The following is a 20,849-nucleotide window of genomic DNA, read 5'->3' as shown; positions in this document are numbered from 1 at the left end:
ATGATAGTTTAATAATTTTTTGGTTGATTTTCATGGGTTAAGGACTAAATAGTTGAATGAGAGAATAATTTAAGGATCTTTTAATCGATTTTAATAGATTAGGGGCTAAATTGAGTGTTTATTTCAAAATATAGATCTGACCTACTCTTTGAAGCTTAAGCATTGTGATATACGACATAACTGTGAAAACATACAGACACCTACAAAATTTATCCTTAGTTTTGTCTGTAATCATGATTCAATAAATTAACAAACAACAAACATGCACAACTGCAGATCAACTGCAAACAAACAGTAGTATCAATCTGGCGACAAACATGAGGAGCCGATTGAGTAATATCATCTAAACAGAAAACCAACGAGGTCATCACTCATCAGGGATTTGAGTGAGGGTACTCATATTGGTTCCCAGTAATGTACTCAGCAAAATTCTTTCGACAACTCTGGTACATAAATAGAATGATATACAGCAGCACCATAATAGTCTACATTTTGAAACACACAAACTACCAACACAACAAGAAAAATGGCCTTCATACTGCAAAATTAAGAGTGAATACCAAACCGAAGCTTTGCAAATCGCAAAAGTCGTCTTGTGATATAAACAAACAATAAAAAAAAAAGCTCATTTGTCTTTTAGGAGGCCTCTACTCTCCAACTTGTGGTGATAAGCACAACCCTCTTCATCAGTTTTGAATTTGGAAGCCTTGTATAGGAACAATAAATTTGAAATCCAACAAATGTTTTCCACTTTCTGTTTACAACCTTGATCTTCAGGGAGGGGTTATCTTCCAGACACGGATAAAAGCATCCTCACCTGAGCTAACCAAACTATAGTCATCAGTGAATACTAACCCATAAACTCCACCTAAATGAACACCCTTTATGGTATTTCTACTAGACGCAGGTTGGTCAATTGCATATATAATAACACATGTGTCAAGTGATCCTGTAGCAATCCTACTGCTATCAGGGGACCAAGCAAGACAGTTTATCCGTGCATTATGGTACAACATGTTCTTGAGCTTCACCTGCGCAATAACATATAAATAGAAAAGGGTTTACATTTAAAAGCACAATAACATAATACTTAGGTTATTTACAGGTCAGCTTGTTTTTGTAAAAAATGTTTCTTTTTCATTTTTGGTTTTCATTTTAATTGCATAACCGGTCCGTGTTTTCACTTTGTTTCTGTTTCTAATATTTGAAAGCAGAGAACAAAGTGAAACAACGGAAAAGTGTGCCATTAAAAGTGAAAACAAGAGATGGAAGAAAAAAAAATGTTCTTAAACCAAACCGGCTCAAAAGTAGTACTCACATCTCGGGAGGCACGGTCCCAAACAACAGCTTCTCGATTGACATCCCCTGATGCAAACATTGAAAAATCTGGAGAATACCGTATCACACTAATGGCACCCCTATGTTTCTCAAGGACAGCCTCTTCAACAAGTGTATCACCAGAAATAGAATATATGTGCAGTTTACCATCCTGCCCACCAATAATGGCTTCACTTCCATCAGGAGATACAACAGATGCTGAAACCGTAAATCCAAGATTAACGGTCGACACAATTTTTGTGCCACGCAGCACGACAACTCCCGAATCAATTGAAACTAGAACAAGTTCAGGAGACGAAAGTGCAACACTAAAATCCTTTGGTTGACTTCCTATATCAATGGCTTCAATATCTCCACACTGATCGCCGTGTAAGGAAACCCGCCGTATCTGGTTGTCAGGAGAGAGAGGAAACAAAGGAGTAAGAGGAATAAACAATTTATCCCCACGAGTTTCAAATATGCAATACCTTGAAATTTGGCCCACACCACTAATTTGCCCATATCTAATCATAAAAATTGCTTCCGATTGAAATCTATGTCACATTTATTGAACAATTTCAAATATCACAAACAAGAACAAAGGTATATAAGTATCTGTCCGGGAACAATAAGGTACAAAATAGAAACTGATCAGTGAAAACAAACATCACTATTATCAAGACATACATGAAGACATCAATTGTCAAATTATAAAATCTCCGAACAAAGAAGTTAGTTGTTAATTTGACACTTAGTGAGCTCAATAGAACCAGTAGGGGTGAGAAAATGTTTCTTACATCATTAATTAGTCAAAGGAAATAAATATATTGGGTATAAAAGGTGAAGCCACAACAAAATTAGTTTTTGGACCAAACTTAGTCAAACTAAGTTTAATATATGTTAGTGTAAAACTTTTTACCATCAACAACTCAGGAGTCATCTTATGTGTGATTTTCAAGCAATTATTATGATTAGAGCCAAATATTTTTAATGGTCTGAAAATTTATGATTGATTGACAGTGTAAAAAATATTTATACTAACAGTGCATATCAGTTAAATCTATAAGTATCTTATTTATTTATTTTTTTTCAAAAAAATACTATACTTCTGTTTATACAATGGGGTCTACAAATCAAGATGTTTAGCCAAGTGCCTCATGGAAATTTCTATGAAAATTTACGACCAATATACTTAAATAATAACACAGTGTAAATGATTTATTTCATCACATAAAAAGAACAGTGCCACTTCAATGCAAATGACAAGCAATGTTGATTTGTTTCTTGTCCAAATCAAATTGGAGGGAGTGGAAATTGAAAAAAACATAATGTAATGATTATCACTAATATACATTAAAGAGTATGAGCAAAACAGTTACCTTATTATCAAACCCAGATGTAACGATTTCTTCATCTGCAGCTGCTAAGGATTTGATTTGAGAATTCTCCTTCCGTTGTAATTTACCACTATATCCAATCCCCTGAATCCACTTAACTATTAAGCCATCATAACTACAAGACAGGAGTACTCTGGGGTTACTTCTAAGAATGGTTAAGGAGGAAACATTTTTCATGTGTCCTGAAAATGATGTTGGGGCTTTATCAAGATCACTTGCTATATAAATAGATATCGTCCCGCCAAGAGAAACAGTAACAAGATAATCGTTCAACCATAGGCACCCTACTAGCATGTCTTCAACTCCACCAGATCCAGAACAAAGCAATGATTTCTTCACCTTCCCAATGTTATCCTCAGATATGTCCCATACTTTTGCAGACTTGTCAGCAGATACAGTCAGCACCTAAAGATAACATTATAAATGAAGATCAGATGTCTTACCTGGAAGAAAGTAAAGAGACTTGCACAAAAATGACAAGAAGCAGAGCCAAGGGGGGAATACAACATTTTACAGCAAACTCAAAAGTTATCGATAGGAATTTCCTATCGACTGAATAACTAAATTGAACGGAAACAGCAATAAAAGAAATTAAGAAAGAATTCTATCTCCTCCCAAGCCCATAGACAATACTCTGAAACATCCAATTACAAGATTAATATTCTCACATAACCCCCCTACTCGTGTTAACCTCCTCTAATTATAACCTTTTCATAACTAATTAATAACCCACTACTCTTAGGCTAACCGCACCTCACTAGATACGGGTAACCTCCCCATTACTTCTACTTATTGGTCTTGAGTCTACGTGAGTAGAATTGAAGCGGTTTTCTATCAGTTAACTTGCCCAAGAACTTTGCTAATTAAACTGTGCAAACTACATCTAACATTTAGACTGCTATACCAAACAAATCGGGAAATTAGAAATCAAAACATGCATGTTCAGAAAGTAAAATTGCAAATATCTATTGCTTTTAAACTCTCAAATAGATCTAAAACCAATATTTACAAATACACCAGATACCAAACAAATCATAGCTTACGAGTTAAAATACATGCACACATGGCTAACTTTGAGAGCAATATAATGGAAAAGTAAATATATGCCCGGCTAGCAAGAGAACTAAAACTAAAAAAATTATTTTAAAATTTCCATTCCTTTGCTCTAACTAACAACTTGTATGCATTATAATTTGTCTCGAAGTTTTACTGCAGTAAAGCATTTAAAGTTATTAGTTATTATAGCATGCCTTTTATTTTATCACATTTTTCTTAGTATTTTTAGGCAACTCACATTTTTCTTAGTTTATTGCGGTATGTTAACTTCGAAAAGATAAATGGGATTGGTACATGATGAAACCTGCCACAATCAATAAAAAAGTACTGGTAATTTAGCTTACTTGTTTTCCATCAGGACTCCAGCTAACAGCATAAATACTGCCAGTATGGCCACCTTCAGAAGACAACTCACCGATCTTCTCTCCAGTTTTTCCATCAAATATGATACCCTTTTTGTCAGAACTAACAGTTACAAATTTACTGCCATCTGGAGAGTATCTTACACAATTGACAAAATTTGAATGATCCCTATACATATAAACAAATTATTGTGATATCAGTTGTTTATTAAGACTAATTTTTGAAGAACCATCACTTAAGATTTTTTTCTTTATGTTAGAATGATAAAACATAGATTTTTAATGACAACTTGCAAAATTTTGGGTTCCACTACTTTGGATTGGAAGCATACTTTCATTGGCATGAAAAGGAATGACTTTCTTTGAATTATCTCAAAAGATCAATTTTCATATCATACACAAATACACGTAGATAAAGTTTCTCATATAGGTCAGTAGAAATCAAGTACTATTATTATTATTATTATTATTATTATTATTATTATCTAAAGAGAGCAGAAAACAAACGATGATACTACCTGTGAGATTGCTTAAATCTAAATGGCGGCCCTTCATAAAAATTGACCAGAAAATCTTCTCCACAGGTGACAATGCGAAAAGGCCTGGTAGGCTTATATGCACAACTCAAAACCCGCCTCGAGTGTCCATCAAATTCACCAACATTAGTCCCAGAATCCCACCTATCCTCCATATAAAAAATTGATGACAGAGTAAATAAATAATATCATGAACTAAAGAACTACCTACTGTGCCATCATCGAGAAATGATCAACAACAATATTAACGGAAACAAACATCATAAAAAACATATAGAAGTGCAAGTGTAATGTAAGAGATGAATCCTTACTTACTTAATAATTATAGTAAAATGAAGTCAAATAGAGTCAAAATTGATTGAAGAAAAAAGCATTGCATTTGGATATATATATATATATATATATATATATATATATATACTAGTAATTGAGAAGAAAAGAAAGGAAAAATAAATACATAAAAGCGCGAACAAAAGAGTTTCCTTTAGCTTCGCCGCAAGCTACGATTCTGATGCCATCAGGGGACCATTGAAGATCATCGATCCGACCAGATAGAACACGAAACTCCTTCTTCAAAACGAAGTCGTTGCGAGTTCCCCAGATCCTGACGGTACCTGACACGTCAGCCGATGCGACCCATTCACCGTTGGGGGAAAATCGAGCGACGGTAGCAGGGTAAGCGTGTTCACCGTAGACGGAGACTTGAAGAGGGTTTTGGAGGTTGAGCATGACAACCGATCTGGCATTGGTGTAGGTGATGGTGTTGGAGTTGGGGTCGCCGGAGATGAGAATTCCTCGGCCACGCTCGGTTGACGGCGTGCAGGCGTAAGTTTCCGATAGCTCCACAGCGGTCATTGTTGAGAATTGGTTTGTTTCCGGTGGCAGAAAGAAAGAATGAAATATAAAGATGGATCGACTCGGTGAGTGAAAAATAAAAAGAGTGACTGTGACTCGACTCAAACAAACATGGTAAGCTTTAGCTTTTTGTTCAAACAACGTAACGTAACGCCTGTGTAAGTGTCACATCTTTCACAATTATTAATTCCTATCTCCCAAAATAAATGAGTTAATTTTGATTTAATGTATTAGTTTTAGGAGATATTTATTTGATTTGTTTCAATCAATATTTTTAAAATATATAATTTTTATAAGAAGAATGTTAATCAATATTATAAAAAGGGTATTGTTAAGAATATTACTACCCGTGATACGAACCATGACCTTATCTTTTATATTATAAGCTTGTATACACAAGCAAACCCTAAACCCTAATTTGTTTTCCCTTTATTTTATCTTGCAATTTTTATTAAAAAATAATACAATTTTGTCTTTACTAAGATTCGAACCCACAACCCTTCAGTGCAAGGCAATATTTCCAACCACTCTGGCAAGTATACCAATTGTGATTAAAATTATGTGCAATAATTGATAAGCACCATCAATTTTAAAAGTATATCATATCAAAATTATTGTTGACTATATTATTCATCACAAAATATTTTTATGTCTTTCCTGATCAATGATTTTTTTTTCTACCGGATCATAAATTTAGAGAATAATTATCATGTGAGATTTGAAAAGTTATTATCACGTGTGATTTAGAAAGTTATTATCAAACTCAATCTGCTAAATCAATTTTTTTTGCAATACAACCAAACACAACCATAGTCATGTCACTAATCACATTCATTATTTTGATTTTAACATTGCAGATTTAATATTAACCGATGATCAATTAATACAATATGCACTAGCAGATATTGAGATGATGTTACGTAGTTGTGGGAAGAGTTTAAAAGATTATCCTCCAATGCCTAGAGCAGACACATTATTAGTTCCTGATATACAAAATAGTTTAATACACGACGAATTGAATTATAACAGACAATCATTAGCTGAGGAACATGTTAGATTGATGTCAACTATGATTTCAGAGCAACGTAAAGTATATGACACAATCATGACAAGAGTTAACAAAAACAAACCTGTTGTGTTTTTTCTTTATGGTTATGGCGGTACAGGGAGGACATTTATCTGGAGGGCCATGTCAGCCGCATTACGCTCAAAAGGTGAGATAGTTTTAACAGTTGCCTCAAGTGGGATCGCTGCATTGCTTATACCTGGCGGTAGAACAACACATTCAAGGTTTTGTATTCCTCTAAATGTTGACGAGTTTTCAACATGTACCATAGTTCCTAAAAGCCCTTTGGCGTTATTAATACAAAAAGCAAAGCTATATGAGATGAAGCACAAATGATGCACAAACACTATTTCGAAGCTGTTGATCGAACTCTAAAATATATTCTCAAGTTTGTTGATGAAAAAAATAAACACATTCCCTTCGGTGGAAATGTTGTTGTTTTTGGCGGAGATTTTAGACAAATTCTACCAGTAATACCCAAAGATACAAGGCCAGAAGTTGTTCATGCTACTATTAATTCTTCGGTTCCTTGGAATTTTTGTGAAGTTTTAACATTGAGTAAAAACATGAGGATTCTCGGTGGTGCTTCGAGTGCAGACGTTGAACAAAGAATATTGTTTTATGAATGGGTTTTGGGTGTTGGCGATGGAGAAATTGGAGATGACAACGACGATGATTTTTTTTTTTTTTTGAAACAAATCAACTTAACTTTTCTCATTAATCAACAAGGAATCAATACAAGAAGGACTCATATCCAATACATGGTGACTAGCCCAAGAAATGGCTGCCCTCACAAGTGAGTGAGCAACCATATTCGCTTGACAACAACGATGATTTAGAACTTGACATTCCATCATATTTATTGATTTCAAATTCAGGTGATCCTCTTGCTTCTATCGTTGAACACGGTTTCTACATCGGGACTTCCAAATCACAAGTTTAGACTTAAAGTTGTACTTCCAGTTATACTATTAAGGAATTTGAATAAAAAATTAGGATTATGCAATGGAACAAAACTTATTATTATGAGATTGGAAAAACGTGCTCTTGAAGGAAAAATTATTTCAGGAAGTAATATTGGTGATCAGGTTTTCATACCTAGATTTTCTCTAACACCATCTGACGTGAGAATTCCTTTTAAATTTCAACGGAGACAATTTTCTATAATGATTTCTTTTGTGATGACTATTAATAAGAGTCAGGGACAATCTTTAAAGCATATTGGGATATATCTTCCGTCGCCAATGTTTTCACATGGTCAGTTGTATGTTGCAATTTCAAGAGTTACTTCTAGAAAAGGATTAAAAATATTGATCATCGATGACGACGGTGAAGATACGACTAAGACTTCAAATGCGGTCTATAAGGAAGTCTTCCGTAATATAACATAATTTTCTTTGTATGAATATTTTTCCAAAATAATTGTTGAACTATCGTTTAATGTTACTCAACTTTTTTCATATATCTTACATTATTGGAATTATCATATCTTATTTAATCATTATATAACTTACAACTAATCAGACCCGTGCACCGCACGGGTCGATGTTCTAGTAATAAATAACTTGTTAGGAATTATAAAAAGGGTATTGTTAACATGTGCATATAGGGCACATGTTAAGGTATCTTAATATAGAAATTTAACTTTTAATGATACAAAAATTTAATGATTAAAAAGTTAAAATTTAATGCTTTATCATTTAATACTTTCTATTTTTGCTTCTTTAACATGTGCTTTTGATGCATATGTTAACATTCTCCTTATAAAAATTATATATTTTAAAAATATTGATTGAAACGAATCAAATAAAGGGTCATGTTAACATGTGCCCTAAGGGCACATGATAAGATACTTAAATATAGAAATTTAGCATTTAATGATATAAAATATTAAATGTTAAAAGAGTTGATTACACGATTTTCAAGAACATATTTCCACATTTATCTCATTAAAATGTGCTTTAAGGGCACAAGTTAACATTTTCCTTTATTATATACGGCAAAAGTTGAATGAGAGTTTTTGAGAATTGAGAGCCACTATGGAGACTATGTGTGATTCCCTATAAAGATCGTAAACAATGCATGTCCACTGTGACTAATTTCTCTATACTCATTAACAATATTTCTAAAACATAAAGTGCTTGTTTGGATCTGCGTTGAGAATCCCCAAACGCACGTTTACAGCTTCAAACGTGATTTTAAGTTATTTGGAGGATGTTTGGCACAAAGCTAGGAACGCGATTCTTCGTTTTAGAATCAATTTCAGTCGAAGCTGGAATGTGTAGCTTCTGCGTCCACTAAAATCAATTCTGTGGAACTCACATAATAATTTCCAGCTTTACCCTTCACCTTCCTGCTACGTTTTTACTGTTCATGTTAAAGTTCTCTTATCTTCAGGTTGGGGAATGAGGATAGGCATGACCGCATGAGCTTTGTCAGTTTATACAGATGGCTTCTAATGGGCTTTTATTGCCTATCACAATACATTCAATTTATTTTCAATTTTTTTGGCACATATGGCATTATGAATTTTATTCAATACTTTAGTGTAAAAAATTAAAGGAATTTTGTTTTTATGAATTGGCGTTATATTTTTGCTTTACATGTTTGTATTTATTTTTTAAAAAATTATGATGTAATTTTCTATAAAAAAAAATTAGAAAGAAAAAAATTCTTAAAAAAATTTAAATTAGTTTAACACAAATAAACTAAAATTCATTTTAGTAATTATACATCCAAAATCAATTTTGATTCAAACCATCCAAACAACATAAAATGTTGAAAATTACTTTTACATTAAAGTATCCAAACATAAATCAATTCTATTCAACTCACTTTTAACTAAAATCAATTTTATCAAATTCAATTATGTCATAATCAATTCTTTCTACCACTAAACCAAACACATACAAAATCCTTAGAGAAGACTCAAACGGGAACCCTCTCACTCCATACGTGTTATCATATACTAGTATGATGTATCTCTCAGGCTCATGATGAAAATCTCATTCATGGGGTCAAGATTTCTAATGGGGGAATCAAAAGTTAATTTGCTGATGATAGTTTATTATTTTTCAGGGCTATACTATTCAGGAAGTTAGTGCCATCAATAATATTATCAATATCTATTAGAAGTCAGAACGCTTCTGATCTGATCAACTAGCTAATTAACCTTAACAAATTTGAGATAATTTTCGGTAAGTATGTCCTCCACAAGAAAAAAGGGGTATCCATTACGGTATATTTTACATATGGAGATTTTTTCAACATATTTCCAAATAATTAGGCATGCCTACCCATATGTTTGAAGAGAAAAAATTCATTACGAGTAGCTTCCTTCTATCTAAGGGACTTTGTGAGCACATGAAAAAAAAATGGTCTTAAGTTCGTGTGAGCTATAGGTTAAATGAATCGGCCCGGGGACCTTGGTTCGTATCACGGGTAGTAATATTTTGACCAAAAGTGTAATTTCTTTATTCTTACATCCGAGTGGGGCTTACATTTTACTAGCTACTAGTTTCCAACAAATTCAATACTAATAGATTATTGATTATTAATCTCTACGAATTTTATAGTAGGAAGAAGGGGTACACCAAACCAAACCAAAACAATTAAGAAAACTTGAATAGAAACTCAAAGTAATGAAGTATGGTAGCTGGGACGTACTACGTGGTTTCCGTTGGTTTACTCTTCAACGTATTGAAATTTTTTTACCCGATCTAGTATGCATCTATCTACCACCTCTTTCTTCTCCTCTCTCTCCCCCCCTCCCCCACACACACAATATTATTGGCACATATAAACTTTGATCAATTCGTTGTTTATTAATTACTAGTAGTTGTTATAAGGACATATACCTTAAAGTCAAGGTTGTTTGCTTGCTGGTTAGTCTTGTGTTGTGCATGATGATACTAAGCAAAGCTAGATTAATTGATTATAATAGTACTATATATACGTCAACCACATGGCATATATCTAATTGCAATTTCCATATATATATCTACCAACCAAGTACTAATATTCGACTCTTTTGTACTCGGTTGGTTGAGAGACATGACATGATCATGCTGAAGCTGTATGATCATGATTTCTTTGCTTTCCTTTGTTAACTGAACATTCTCTTGCTCCATTATTCTTTATCTCATTGTCTGTTCGACCTTGATATGTATATATATGTTTTTCTTAATTTAAAAACTAACCAATCAAATGCTAGCTATTATATATGTTCTTTTTATTTATTTTAGAAAGGTGATGACAACTTTTTTATTCAAGAGTTTTCTTTGGTCTAGCACTTTTATATATTTAATTTTTAGTTAATATTTGTCTTATGGGAATCAATTAATATCAAAGTTATTTTGTAAGAGTAACAAATAATTCTCCTTTTAGAAATAAATTAAATAAATTTAATAAACAAGTATAATAGTGAATTAACATTTTGCCACCTCTCTCTAGACTAGAGGGTCTATTAATTATATTGTCAAGGTCGAAAAGACAACGAAATAGAGTTTTCTGCAAAAAAGGTTTGATTCACAAAGTTTAGCATGGAAATCTATCATACTCAGATTCATGTATTAATTAAGTATCTTGTTTTAATGGCAATTGGCAAACAATATATATTAAATTAAAGTAGAAAAGGGTATAAAGACTCAAATACAAAAAAGGTAAACCAAGTGTCATCCGTGTATTAATTAAAGTATACTTTTTGTATAATTTTTTTTGTATGTAGTGTATTTTTATTAAACGAACAACAGAAATATAGTCAAAAAGAAAATAAAACTAATGATTTCAATCATATAAAAAAATAAAATCGTAATCCAAAAAATAAAGTGGTTACTTTTAATAGGGTTTTCTAACTTAGACCCTAGTTAGGTCTAAGTTAGCAAGGTGCACCTTTTGAGTTGGACAAAAATACCCATTTTTTTTTTTTGAAACAATAGAGCAACTGGGGCATGTATGTAATTTGCATCATAAAAATACCTTTTTTTTTTTTTTTGAAACAATAGAACAACTATTACATTTTTTAAATTTCTTCCAAATTTCGACCTCATTTTACGTGCGAATCGAACGCCGATTTCAAAAACTAATACCGGAAACCTTTGTAAAATTAAAAAACGATCAAAATCCATATAAGGAACGTCGAGTTTCGTTGAGTATTGAGGGAGATCGAATCGGGTCAAAAACCGGGTCGCACGACCCGTTTCTGCATAAAACGGGTGGGAGGGACGATGAACAGTGCGCGTCGCCCACGCCCACTCTCACCGGCGGCGCGTGGGAGCGCGTACGGCCTCAAGGACGCTCTATTTTTTTTTATTTTTTCATAATAAAATAGTAGATAATATTCTGGAAATTTTGGTATATTTTATGAAATTTTTGGAGACCCGAAACTATTTTTAGTTAATTAAATGAGTAAAAAGGTAATTAAAAATATTATAATTCCATAAAAAATTTCCAAAATTTTATGTAAAGTACTATGAATTATTTAGAACCCTCTTGTGTACCTCACTCTCCCTAGTTCAAGTCATGAAATTATTTTCACAAATTCCGCTGATTATTTAAAACCATTTAACAAATAATAATAATAATTTCATAGATTTGTACTCTGAAACCAATTGTGTTTTTATTTGTTTCTAATAAAATATTAGATAATATTCTGGAACTTTTGGTATATTTTATGAAATTTTTTGAGACCTGAAACTATTTTTCATTAATTAAATGAGATAAAACGGTAATTAAAAACTATTGTTTGCTTCTGAAACCATTTAGCTGGAAGAATGGTTTCAGAGAGTTATACTGTGAAACCATTCTAGCAGTAAAATGGTTTCAGAAGCAAACAATTAAAAATCAACTCCCCTGAAACCATTCTATCAGTGAAATGGTTTCAAAGTACAACGCTCTGAAACCATTATACCAGCTAAATGGTTTCAGAATGGTTTCAGAAGCAAACAATTAAGAAATTACTCACTGAAACCATTCTACCAGTAAAATGGTTTCAGAGAGTTATAATGTGAAACCATTCTACCAGCTAAATGGTTTCACAGTATTATATAAAGATAATTAAAGGTAGTGAAAAATTGAGTTTTTTTTTTGTGTCCAAATCAAACGAACCAAGTCTCTATTTGTAGACAAAAAAAAAATTATGAATTTTGGTATAAAAATAAAAAAATAAAAAATTAATTTACAACGAAATAATTGAGTTTAAAGTATTAAATGAAAAAAAAAACACGCCAACCACCCAGCAGTTGACACGTGTCCTGCTTTTTTAAAATGAAATTTTCTCTCTCCAGGCGCAGATCTAGTGTGGTGCACGCGCTGGCTTATCATGGAGACGGATGATCTGGACTGTCTGATTGATCCGACAGCCATGATAAGATCATCTCTTGGCCGTCTGATGGAAATCAACGGTCTGTAACGGTGGTCTTGCGGTAGGCGCGCGACGTTGGATCAGCGCCAATATGTTTTTTTTTTTTTTTTTTTTTAAAAATGAAAGGGTATTTTTGTCCAACTCAAAAGGTGCACCTTGCTAATTTAGACCCAACTGGGTCTAAATGAGCAGCCCCCATTTTTAAAATTTCAAGAGGTGGGTGAGAAAAGCAGGGGGACAAAATGGAACACTTTGAGTTGATACCTTAGAACTAGGCTCAAGCCACCAAGTTAAGCCCACACTTGGTAAATCATTTGATGATGTTTTCTCTCCCGACCCCCCTCATTTCTTTTATATCTCCCAAAAATCTAATTTTGCCCCTTGCCATTTCGGTAACTGCGAACCGAACATTAGCGTTTTCGGTACACAAAAAGCGAACGTCAGCTTGTTCGGTACCTGCGAACCGAAATGTCATAGATTTCGGTACGTTGGTCGCTTGAATTAGGCCATTTTCGGTAGCAGTTTACCGAAATAATTGTTTCGGTACCTGCGAACCGAAATGTCCCAGATTTCGGTAAGTGGCTTCCGAAATTTATCAGCATGTCATATTATTTCGGTTCGTATAAACCGCAGTACCCCTAAGGACAAAAACGAAAATTCAAGGGGTAGAAAAAAATTGAGGGGGGTTAGGAGAGAAAACATCTGATTTGATTTTGAACTTTGGATTTGGACGACCAAGCCCATTAAGAGTGGGCTTTCGATCTAATTATGAGATTAAAAATCTTCTAACACAAAATTATGATAGTCCTTTCTTCCCTCAAGCTATTTATTTTGAATTTAATTTATATGCACCGTCGGTGTAAAGTTATTTTGCACATGCATCCAATAATATACCGACACATCATGTATGGTAATTAAAAACACATGATGTGTCACAATCATTAAATGATGTGGCAACGTGTTATTGGATGCATGTGTAAAAAAATGTTACACTGACGGTGCACAGCAATTAAACTCATTTATTTTTACACTCAAGATTTATATTTGATTTGATATCAACACTATTAGATTGTGAAAAATAATCACGTTCGAGATCCTGATATTAGATCAAATAGTCGTTTTCAAGTCCCTTTTGTACCCTAATTTCAATGCTTATTCACACCAAAAGAGAGGGCATAAAAAATGACCATGAAGAAAAAGCTTATTGTATGGCAAACAAAAATCGAGGCAATAAACCATATTCTTCAAGTCATGGTAAGTCTCCGGTTTTATAATCTTTATATATATATATATATATATATATATATATATATTAAAAATAAAAAGTTATTTGAAAAAGATAATAGGGTAAAACACTTGATTTTGAACTTTGGATTTGGTTACTTTATTTCCCTTCAGAGAATTACAGAATGAGATAAGCATACAACATCTGGGACCCATTATTCCAACATAACTCCAGACAAGTGTCATGATATCAATCTCAGCATAAAGAATGTTTGTCAACACCGTCATGATCTCAACATAAAGAATGTTTGTATGCAGAGATGCAGAGATAGAGATAGAGATGGAGATGGAGATGGAGATGCAGAGATAGAGATGCAGAGATAGAGAGATGCAGAGATGCAGAGATAGAGATAGAGATGCAGATAATAGGGTAAAACACTTTTTGATTTTGAACTTTGGATTTGGTTACTTTATTTCCCTTCAAACATCCAAACATATATCGCCTAAGAGACTAAAAATTGACTCATGAGTTTTGATCTAGTTATGAGATTAAAATTCTTCTAACACAAAATTGTGATAATCCTCTCTCCCCTCAAGATATATTTATACATTCAAGATTCATATTTGATATCAATATACTCTTGGCTTGTGAAAAATGAAATAATGTTCTCTATTTAAGTCAGAATCGTCATTTTTAAGTCCCTTTTTTAACCTAATTGTAATGCTTATTCACACCAAAAGTGAGGACATCCAAGACATGAAGGAAAGCTTATAATCGTTAGATCTTCTAAATTAGATATGAAATTCACTAAATCTTGTTTATAATATAATATATTTCTCATTATACATATATATATATAGTTGTCTGCACTAATTTTATCCCAAATAATCGCTAAGAAGTTACAAGATGATCCGAATAAATTATGTCTTTAAAGTAGAGGCAATCTAATCAATTTTGTAGGTTGAATTAAACCCAACATTCGATTATAAGAATAATAGCATTGTTTTGTAAAAAAAAAAGAAAGAATAATAGCATTGTAGATTTTGAAATAGCGTATATTTCAATTGAATCCTTATAATTCCTTAATTTCTTCAATGCATCATAATTATTATTTAATCTAATTGCAGGGTTATAGTCTTGTTGGTAATTTACTTGTCTCTCAAGGGCATGTTTGCGAGTTTTAGAGGAAAAATGAAAAGTTTTTGGAGGATGCGAGGTAAAGTGATGATATTCTCTCCAATAAAAATAAGAAATCTTTGAATATAATTTGAGACATTATATAAATTTTTCAATTTCCAAATAGATGAAGCAATGTCAATAATTAGTTAATAAGCTAAGTTTTAAACTCGTTGGGGGGACTTGGCCATTCAGAATGAATCAGGACGGCTACCAAATCCTGATCCCAAACAAATAAAACTCTCCTCTACCTAAGCTATCAATCCTAAGCTCTCATGTTTCCGACTATCAATCAACGTTGATTAATTCATTCGAAACATAAGAGCCTATGATATTACTATTAGTTAGCCCATACATATCACCTTCACCACTCCTCAGACATTAATCATATTAGAATCTTAATTATTATATTTTTGATGCATATATCAATATTAGCACACAAGACAAATAGCTAGCTAGCTAGCACATTAATTAATATATAATAATATATTTTTATAAATTACCAAAGGAGAAGCATATATTATATATATAGGAAATAGATAAGTTCATCATCCTTCCGAGCCACAACAAGCTAGCACATTGTTCTTATGACTGAGACTATAATATAACTATATATATATAAACACACCCTCCTCGGCCCCATTATTCATTCATTCATATTATTGATGCGGCATGAATGCAGCAAAACTATTTATTAATTAGTTCAACGCCTCTTAGACCGAGGCTCTTTCTGTGAATTGAAATACACAGTGGCTACTGGGAGACCAAGGTCTAACTGACTTGCAAAATAACGAGTGTTGAAGCTAACTCGAGTTGTTGGTTGCTCCATCATACCGATCGGTCCCTTCTGCTCAAACAGTACCATTATGTATCTGTGAATCCCAATTGGTGGCTTTGGTCCTATGTATGGCAAAATCTCCTTTCCTGCATGTATGCAACCGCAATTAACAACAACATTATTACTACTTAATAAGGTTATTTTATAATTTTATTCTACCATATTATCATGCACTAAATAAATAAATAAATAAGTGTGGTTTCATATACTCTTCTCTTTGAACCAAGTGGAACTCTTCATGTTTGACACATTGACCATGAAATTCAAGCACCCACTTTTGTCACATGCAAGCAAGCTATGCGCCACGTGTGATGATCTCAAGGAAAAATACATGTCATCTAACAGGGCAGGTGGAGGATGGAAGGCAGCATTGGATCCAGATTCAATATATAAATTAAAGAAGCATGCATGTGTGGAAAGATGATTTGTTATTTAGATTGAAATTAAAGAGTGTGGAAACTGGATGGATGTGATGTAATGTATGCCTGAAATTCTGTGATATTTTTCAGAAAGAGAGAGACCTCAAAACAAAACATATATGAAAAGCCAAACAACATGCATGCATTGTCCATTATTTTTTATCTTGTGATAGAAACGGAACAAACAAACATTTCTGAAATCAACAGTTGGCATATTATATATATATATATATGCAGCTGGAAGAAACATAAATAAGAAAGGCGCATAAATTAAGCTTTCATTTTTCTTTTCAAATGTTTGCTAACAACACACTATATATGCATATGCATATGCATATGCATGCCATCTCAAAACATCATTCATGAACATGAAATTTGTCAAAGTAGAAGAATTATTATATAAATAAAAGTACTCATGCATATATATGCATGCAACATGAAACAAGCTGTCATGATAATAAGAAAAATAAAATAGTGTGAAGCATGCAGATGGTTTCTTTTCATTTATACCTCTCTTCGGGTTTGTCCCCCCTGGGATATCAACCACAATCCTGAAAAATGAAAACATGAAGGAAGATCTTTATATAAATATAAAAAAGAAGTGTAGATCGAGTTGATCAAAAAGAAAGAAAATAAAAATGACTGACCAGTGTAACAGCTCCCGCATGCTGGGCTCACTCGGACTAGGCGCGTCCGGATCAGTCATAACCTGCATGCACAAACAAAATCGTTAAAGCAAAACCGATCATATATATATATGCATGCAATATAAAAAATAATATTAAGATGATTATATGTAGTTAAGTGACTAACAAGAGTGTAGAGATTATCCATCTTTCCGGTGAGAGTGATCTTAGGAGGGTTGATAGCCATGGATGGCTTAATGTCACAACCATTAGTGACATGTTTAGGACCAAAGTAAACAGACATGCCAACAGATGGGATGAACATGTCAACAACATCTCCGATCACACGACCAACAACCAAAGGATCAACTGAGGTAGCCAGCATCATAAAAGCAATGAACAAAATTGGAATCAAGTTGTTTTTGAAAGATAAAGGCATAAAAGAAGAAAGGAAAAAAGAAGACAAGCGCTTAGGATGATGGACGAGATGGTGTGTGTGGTTTACAATTGTGCTCAGGAACACCCTTTATATACTAGTTGCTACTACCTTCTGTTATAAATATGCTTATAAAAAACTTTCAATAAATATAAAAAATAAAATTGGTCAATAAATTTGATAAATTTGATTCAATTTTTTATATTTAAAACTAAAAAGAATAATCTAACTTTTTTGTTGTGAATTCGTGATAAATCACATCAATATAATACTTGATGTGTGGAGCAAAAGAATGAGAATGAAAATTAAGCGGTAACAATAATAACAAGTGATAAAAAGGAGAAAAGAAAAAACACGTGATATTGATTATTCAGTTCGGTCCAACGAACATAGGTCATCTTTGTACCAAACTGAGTAAACAAGAGGAATGCTAGAAACACACTCTTTAACAAACACACTCTAATACACTTTTTTCTATTGGTTAAAATTTATATGAGTCTCATAAAAGTTATATGGGTCCACATTTTTTTTATGGGACCCATGTGAATTTCAACCAACAAAAGAGAGTGTGTTGGAGTGTGTTTGTTAAAGAGTGTGTTGCTAGTATTATTCGAGTAAACAATATTTTGTGTTTTTCTCTTGTTTTCTTTTTCTCCTTCGCTTGTTTTTTTGTTGGTGATTATCTGTTTGATATTGGTTGCTTGGTTAATTTGTTTCACATATCAAGTATTAATGCTCATGTTGAATTTATATAGTCATCAATCTATTTGTCTTGCGTTTTTAATTCGAATTATTGTCGTATTCGATCATTTTACATAAATTTTTTAAAAAATATATAAAAAAAATTTGTTTTAATTTGATGATATTATCAAATTGTCTATTTTGACTATTATTTATTTGAATTTTAAAGTTACAATTTTTTTGTACAAATGTGATTATTATTATTATTATTATTGACAAGATTATTATTATTATTATTATTGGACAGTTATTTTGTACAGTATTTTATTTCAATTTTTAGTTTCATCTTTTTGTGTCAAATGAAACCGTGGCATATCTTTCTTTCATGCATAGGGCCATTAGAGAATCAGCAGCAGAGAGCAGAGAGTGGATGACATCTGTCCCGTCTGTTGTAACTTTGTTACACGTGGCTTTTGTGTCACCGTTGATTGAAATTACTAGCACATAATGGCGATGATGATTAAAAACAAAAACCCACGTTTAGGTTCCTTTGGATTAGAACGAAGGACAACGTTAAATCCGTTTGGTGCAGCCCACAAGGAAATATGAGTAACAAATATAGAGAAGTTAGTTTCATCTTTTTTGGTTATAAGAGAGAAAAAAGAGAAAAACAAAATAAAAGTGACTACTCCCTAATAAAAATCACACACCAGTTTTGTCAGCATCAAGAAGGTTGAACAACTCGGTTGGGAGAACCGTTGACAACACTAGAGGAGAATTCGGCGAAGCTCCCAATTTAGCCAAAAGGTCTGCCTGCACACTTGTTGCCTTCCTAAAGAGTATGGTCAATCAGAGAATTAGAGAATCAGAGAATCAGAGAATCAGAGAATCAGAGAATCAGAGAATCAGAGAATCAGAGAATCAGAGAATCAGAGAATCAGAGAATTAGAGAATCAGAGAATCAGAGAATCAGAGAATTAGAGAATTACAGAATGAGATAAGCATACAACATCTGAGACCCATTATTCCAGCATAACTCCAGACAAGTGTCATGATATCAATCTCAGCATAAAGAATGTTTGTCAACGATAAGCATAGAGATGCAGAGATAGAGATGCAGAGATAGAGATGCAGAGATGCAGAGATGCAGAGAATCAGAGATGCAGAGAATCAGAGAATTACAGAATGAGATAAGCATACAACATCTGGGACCCATTATTCCAGCATAAATCCAGACAAGTGTAATGATATCAATCTCAGCATAAAGAATGTTTGTCAACACCGTCATGATCTCAACATAAAGAATGTTTGTATGCAGAGATGCAGAGAATTACAGAATTACAGAATTACAGAATTACAGAATTACAGAATTACAGAATTACAGAATTACAGAATTACAGAATTACAGAATTACAGAATTACAGAATTACAGAATTACAGAATTACAGAATTACAGAATTACAGAATTACAGAATTACAGAATTACAGAATTACAGAATTACAGAATTACAGAATTACAGAATTACAGAATTACAGAATTACAGAATTACAGAATTACAGAATTACAGAATTACAGAATTACAGAATTACAGAATTACAGAATTACAGAATTACAGAATTACAGAATCAGATAAGCATACAACATCTGGGACCCATTATTCCAGCATAACTCCAGACAAGTGTCATGATATCAATCTCAGCATAAAGAATGTTTGTCAACACCGTCATGATCTCAACATAAAGAATGTTTGTCTGTAGAATGCAGAGAATGCAGAGAATGCAGAGAATGCAGAGAATGCAGAGAATGCAGAGAATGCAGAGAATGCAGAGAATGCAGAGAATGCAGAGAATGCAGAGAATGCAGAGAATGCAGAGAATGCAGAGAATGCAGAGAATGCAGAGAATGCAGAGAATGCAGAGAAGCATACAACATCTGGGACTCATTATTCCAGCATCCAGACAAGTGTCATGATATCAATCTCAGCACAAAGAATGTATGTCAACACGTCATGATCTCAGCATAAAGAATGTTTGTCAGCCCCACCAAAATCGGCAGTTTCATCTGGTGGTAACAGAGTTTTCTGCAAAAATTATATGTTTGAAATTCTAAATATGAGTGACAAATGTAGAGAAGTCAATTTCATCCAGTAAGAGTTTTCTGAAAAAAATTGTTTGTTTGAAATTTTAAATATGAGTGACAAATGTAGAGAAGTCAATTTTATCAGGTAATAGAGTTTTCTGCAAAAGTTGTATGTTTGACATTCTAAATATGAGTGACAAACTTAGAGAAGTCAATTTCATCTGGTAACAGTTTTATGTACAAATCATTTGTTTGAAATTCTAAATATGTGATAATTGTAGAGAAGTCAATTTCATCTGGTTTTGAAATTCTAAATATGAGTGACAAATGTAGAGAAATCAATTTCACTAGTTTTCTGCAAAAATTATCTGTTCAATTGAAGTTTGAAATTCTAAATATGAGTGACAAATATAGAGAT

The 20,849-nt window shown here is 32.9% G+C and overlaps 2 protein-coding genes across 2 annotated transcripts; both read right to left on the bottom strand.

Moving 5' to 3' along the window:
- Positions 1-181: 181 nt before the first annotated feature.
- Positions 182-5,741, bottom strand: LOC123913511 (actin-interacting protein 1-2). Its single transcript, XM_045964281.1, has 6 exons — positions 5,126-5,741; positions 4,651-4,812; positions 4,115-4,301; positions 2,697-3,119; positions 1,319-1,726; positions 182-1,031 (listed from the first exon to the last, which is right to left on the bottom strand). Exons 1-6 carry the CDS (start codon positions 5,521-5,523, stop codon positions 774-776), a joined length of 1,836 nt encoding a protein of 611 aa, XP_045820237.1. The 5' UTR covers positions 5,524-5,741; the 3' UTR covers positions 182-773.
- Positions 5,742-15,908: 10,167 nt separating this feature from the next.
- On the bottom strand, positions 15,909-17,715 carry LOC123916894 (protein MOTHER of FT and TFL1). Its single transcript, XM_045968468.1, has 4 exons — positions 17,422-17,715; positions 17,256-17,317; positions 17,119-17,159; positions 15,909-16,275 (listed from the first exon to the last, which is right to left on the bottom strand). Exons 1-4 carry the CDS (start codon positions 17,671-17,673, stop codon positions 16,055-16,057), a joined length of 576 nt encoding a protein of 191 aa, XP_045824424.1. The 5' UTR covers positions 17,674-17,715; the 3' UTR covers positions 15,909-16,054.
- Positions 17,716-20,849: the final 3,134 nt, after the last annotated feature.

This window comes from Trifolium pratense, linkage group LG3 (assembly GCF_020283565.1).
Source record: "Trifolium pratense cultivar HEN17-A07 linkage group LG3, ARS_RC_1.1, whole genome shotgun sequence".
Lineage (NCBI taxonomy): Eukaryota > Viridiplantae > Streptophyta > Magnoliopsida > Fabales > Fabaceae > Trifolium > Trifolium pratense.
This window is presented reverse-complemented; position numbering and strand designations above follow the sequence as displayed.

Bases quoted from the DNA above. Each gene is read 5' to 3' on its own strand.
- LOC123916894 (XM_045968468.1), bottom strand. From the start codon at position 17,673: ATGCCTTTATCTTTCAAAAACAACTTGATTCCAATTTTGTTCATTGCT. The intron at 17,318-17,421 runs GTTAGTCACTTA...TTGTGCATGCAG, and splicing joins TGGATAATCTCTACACTCTT to GTTATGACTGATCCGGACGC. The intron at 17,160-17,255 runs GTCAGTCATTTT...TTCATTTTTCAG, and splicing joins ATGCGGGAGCTGTTACACTG to GATTGTGGTTGATATCCCAG.
- LOC123913511 (XM_045964281.1), bottom strand. From the start codon at position 5,523: ATGACCGCTGTGGAGCTATCGGAAACTTACGCCTGCACGCCGTCAACC. The intron at 4,302-4,650 runs GTAGTATCATCG...TTATATGTATAG, and splicing joins AGATTTAAGCAATCTCACAG to GGATCATTCAAATTTTGTCA. The intron at 1,727-2,696 runs GTAACTGTTTTG...CCTGACAACCAG, and splicing joins CATCTGGGTTTGATAATAAG to ATACGGCGGGTTTCCTTACA.